This window comes from Triticum aestivum, chromosome 7D (genome assembly GCF_018294505.1).
Source record: "Triticum aestivum cultivar Chinese Spring chromosome 7D, IWGSC CS RefSeq v2.1, whole genome shotgun sequence".
NCBI classification, from domain to species: domain Eukaryota; kingdom Viridiplantae; phylum Streptophyta; class Magnoliopsida; order Poales; family Poaceae; genus Triticum; species Triticum aestivum.
The window spans coordinates 614,728,647-614,732,115 of record NC_057814.1 but is presented as its reverse complement, the minus strand read 5'-3'; the positions used below and the strand labels follow the sequence as shown (position 1 = coordinate 614,732,115).

The following is a 3,469-nucleotide window of genomic DNA, read 5'->3' as shown; positions in this document are numbered from 1 at the left end:
TCACTCAAGCCGGACAGCCAAGCCTTTCCCACCGGCGTTATTTAAGCAATCAGAGCTTCACAAACTCCAGAATAAACAAGAGTCCAGATACTTCTTCCCATATATTGCACTCAAGCAACGAGTATTGCCAGGAATCAAGTTGCACCTTGCATATCTACACAAGATGACAAAGATTTTGCTAAAACAGAAGTGACACAAAGATGCATCTTCAATCCATCATATAGGGTGCAGTGCAGTAGTTAGAAAAGAGAGGACAATTCCAAGTTTAAGGTACTGAGCTATCTCACAGAGCCGTTTGGTTCATCCAACCACAGCTGTATAAGCACTAAGAGCGGTAAGGGGAGCATTCACTGCAGATAATTTTACTACCGCTGAAAGCATGCAATGTCTTCGTCACAATGAAACAGTGCAAAATGAGAACTGAAACCATAGGCTTAACATGATAGTCGGCTTCGAGTAATTGACTCACAACAAAGGTAGAGTGCATTAATTCATTAGTCAAACGGCATAGTAACCACAAGATACAACTGAGCACCTTATATATAACCTAGTACAGTACACTGGCAAAAGAACACGCCAGATGATCAGTTGATGCAACCAAGCAAAGTCCTGAGACGATCGACCTTGTCAATGTGCACCACGAATCCACAGACCTAAGGATGATCTTGTCAATGCGCACCACAGGATCAAGAGACCCAAGGATGAGAATCATGTCGACGGGCAATTTTGGCTGCCGTGCATTAACCCTGAAGAGGAGACAAATAGAAACAAGCTCAAGTCAGTATAAAAAAGAATGAGAACAGACGGGAGACTCCCCCTGTATTATTCTTATATGCCGCCAAATAAAACACAATATGATGAGAGCAGAAAGAAACCCGAAGGCCAATGAAAAATTAAGATGGGACAACAAACTTTAGGTTATCTGGGAACTGTATTTTTGCTACTGAATACAGATGCAAAACCAGAAATAAAATGGAATACACGCTGACAGCAGAAAGAAATAGGAAAATAATTGCTGAATAAAGTTTAAATCGAACTAAAATTTGTACCAAACCCCAATGCCGATGAATTCAGATGGGATAACCTAAATAAGAAACTCAAATGCAGGTGCAAAATAAAAGGGCAAGATCAATGAAGAAGATTGTGCAATGCAAAAGAGCAATTTAGGTAAGTGAGTAAAAATACTTAATTTTTATTATCATCCAATCCACCATTCAGTTTCAGTTTCTAAAAAAAACATGAGCATCTGAGCACACAAATTTGGCAGAAATATAAAATGTTTAATTAGCTAATAAATTATACGTGCACAACCAAACTATATAATTGGCATGTCAACTCCACATATTCGACCAGTCAGATCTTACACAACGATTAACAGTTACTTCCTCCGTCTCCTAAAATGACTATAATTTTGTCTCATTTCAATCGGTGCAAAATTTGAACAAACTTATATAAGAAAAATTATCAGCAACTACAATACAAAATTAGTATCACTATGGCCTTTTTACAAACTTGGTCAAACTATGCACCGTTTGTCTTAGGAGAAAATTTATAAGCCTTCTTTTCGGAAACGGAGGGAATATATCTGTGTTTCATTAGGAAGATATTAATAATGCATGCCAAATATATCTCACCAGAGCTGTGATAAACATCACATTCCACAGAGGACCATGCCTTGAAGATGTTGTCTATCTTTGCGCATCCATCATTACTTGCCGAGGTCTCCTCGGACAGCTTGACAATCATTCTTTTTAGTGTCGGTGCACATCCAAGTATCAATTCCAATAAATCAAACTCATGATCTGCTCCGTCGAATTCATTGAACTCCACTTCTTCGAGAGCATCCAAGGATATAGTCTGGGACCTCCAGTTTGACTCACAAGGACAGTATGGCGGGCATACTTCTTTGAACTAAAACAAAAAATGTACATATATGAATAACCACACAAATACACAATGTACTATTGGGTATATAATCAGACCTGAGAATTACCGTTGATCTCTCTAGGACGACCTTAAGCCTCCGTGTAGCAGTACGAATTCGATTCATTCTAAGAAGATGAAACACTAACGCTCCAAAAGCATGCCCCCTCGCTGTGAGATGAAGCTCTAAACCAGAGAAAGCAGCAACCATATGTTTCTCGATCTCCTGCTTAAAGTGGCCTGCCTGAGCGCGAAAAAAGCCAGAGAACTGAAAAAACAATTTGCCACGATAGATAGATATCATTCACAAAATTAGTTTAGTCAGAGCTTGGAGCAGATTGAACAGTAAAAGGGACGCACCGCACAAGCATAAATGCACAGCGACGATGGCTCTCCTTGTCTTTCTGCCGATTGTAGCTGCACCTTGTTGAGGCCCCAAAGACCAAACACAATACGCGGTCCAAAGTATAGGCAGTGCCACGAGACCTTCTCCACCATTGGTGCCAAGACGGAGATGCTGAGGTCCACCGCCGTCAATGAGATGGCCAACTGCTTAAGCGCGGGAGCAACGATGTCGACATGTCGTGTCACACTGGTCTCACAGCAGACGACAAGCTCCTGGAGCGACGGCGAGTTGACCCTAATGTCGCTGGCCGTGCTGAGGCGGAGCGTGCGCAAGCGCGGGCAGCAGGAGAGCAAGGCGTCGAGATCGGTACTGCAACGCGCCAGGGACAGCGTCTCGAGTGCGGGGAAATCGGCGCCGGCCGGCACGGCCAGGGTGATGGGGGAAAGGTCCAGCGCGATGGAGGTGGCGCGCTGGAAGCAAGGCAGATCGACAGCGAGTGTACGGTCGATTAAGCCGGAGGGGAGGCGGAAGTCGAGCTTCTCCGGATCGAGCCGCGCGGCGGCGCGGAGCAGCGAGTTGATGGGGACGCCGGCGGCGGCGCTGTCTGTCCAGTGCTCCGTGGGGACGGGTCCACGCTGCTGCTTGATGGAAACCGCAGGCGGAGTGACACGGCCGAGCGCCTCCTCGAGCGAGGGGAGGGCCACGCCGCGGAAGACGATCTGGCGGAGGCCGGCCCAGAGGCCGAGCCACCGGCGGGGGAGGACTCCGGTGCAGGGGAGGCGGGCGAGGACGAGGAGGGGCAGCTCGTCGGGGAGGGTGCTGATGAGGTCCGCTCCGTCGCCTGGGCCATCTGGCTCCTGGGCGGAACTCCGGCGAGGCCCCGAGCTCGCCTCCATGGACGCCCGGATCTCACCTCTCCGACGGGACGGAACGACAAAACCCTAGAATTGTGCTACCAGGTGGGGACTGAAACTGATGCTGTGGACTGGCGGACGACCACTACTCTGAGCCAGTACGAGGGTTCCACCAACATTCCACTTAGGGAAAGCCTTGTAATCGGCGGACCGGCTCAGTATTGCGCCGGACACAGGCTTCGCTCGGCTCTACTAGTAGCTTCTACGCACGCACCGCTTCCTTATCTTTTTGCCTTATTTCTTCCGTCTCTCACAACCATTCGCTTCTCCTCTTATCTACTCCTTC

The 3,469-nt window shown here is 47.4% G+C and overlaps 1 protein-coding gene across 1 annotated transcript; it reads right to left on the bottom strand.

The window, feature by feature from the left end:
* Window positions 1–708: 708 nt before the first annotated feature.
* LOC123171426 (MEIOTIC F-BOX protein MOF-like) lies at window positions 709–3,165 on the bottom strand. Its single transcript, XM_044588934.1, has 4 exons — window positions 2,284–3,165; window positions 1,994–2,191; window positions 1,635–1,911; window positions 709–746 (listed from the first exon to the last, which is right to left on the bottom strand). Exons 1-4 carry the CDS (start codon window positions 3,163–3,165, stop codon window positions 709–711), a joined length of 1,395 nt encoding a protein of 464 aa, XP_044444869.1.
* Window positions 3,166–3,469: the final 304 nt, after the last annotated feature.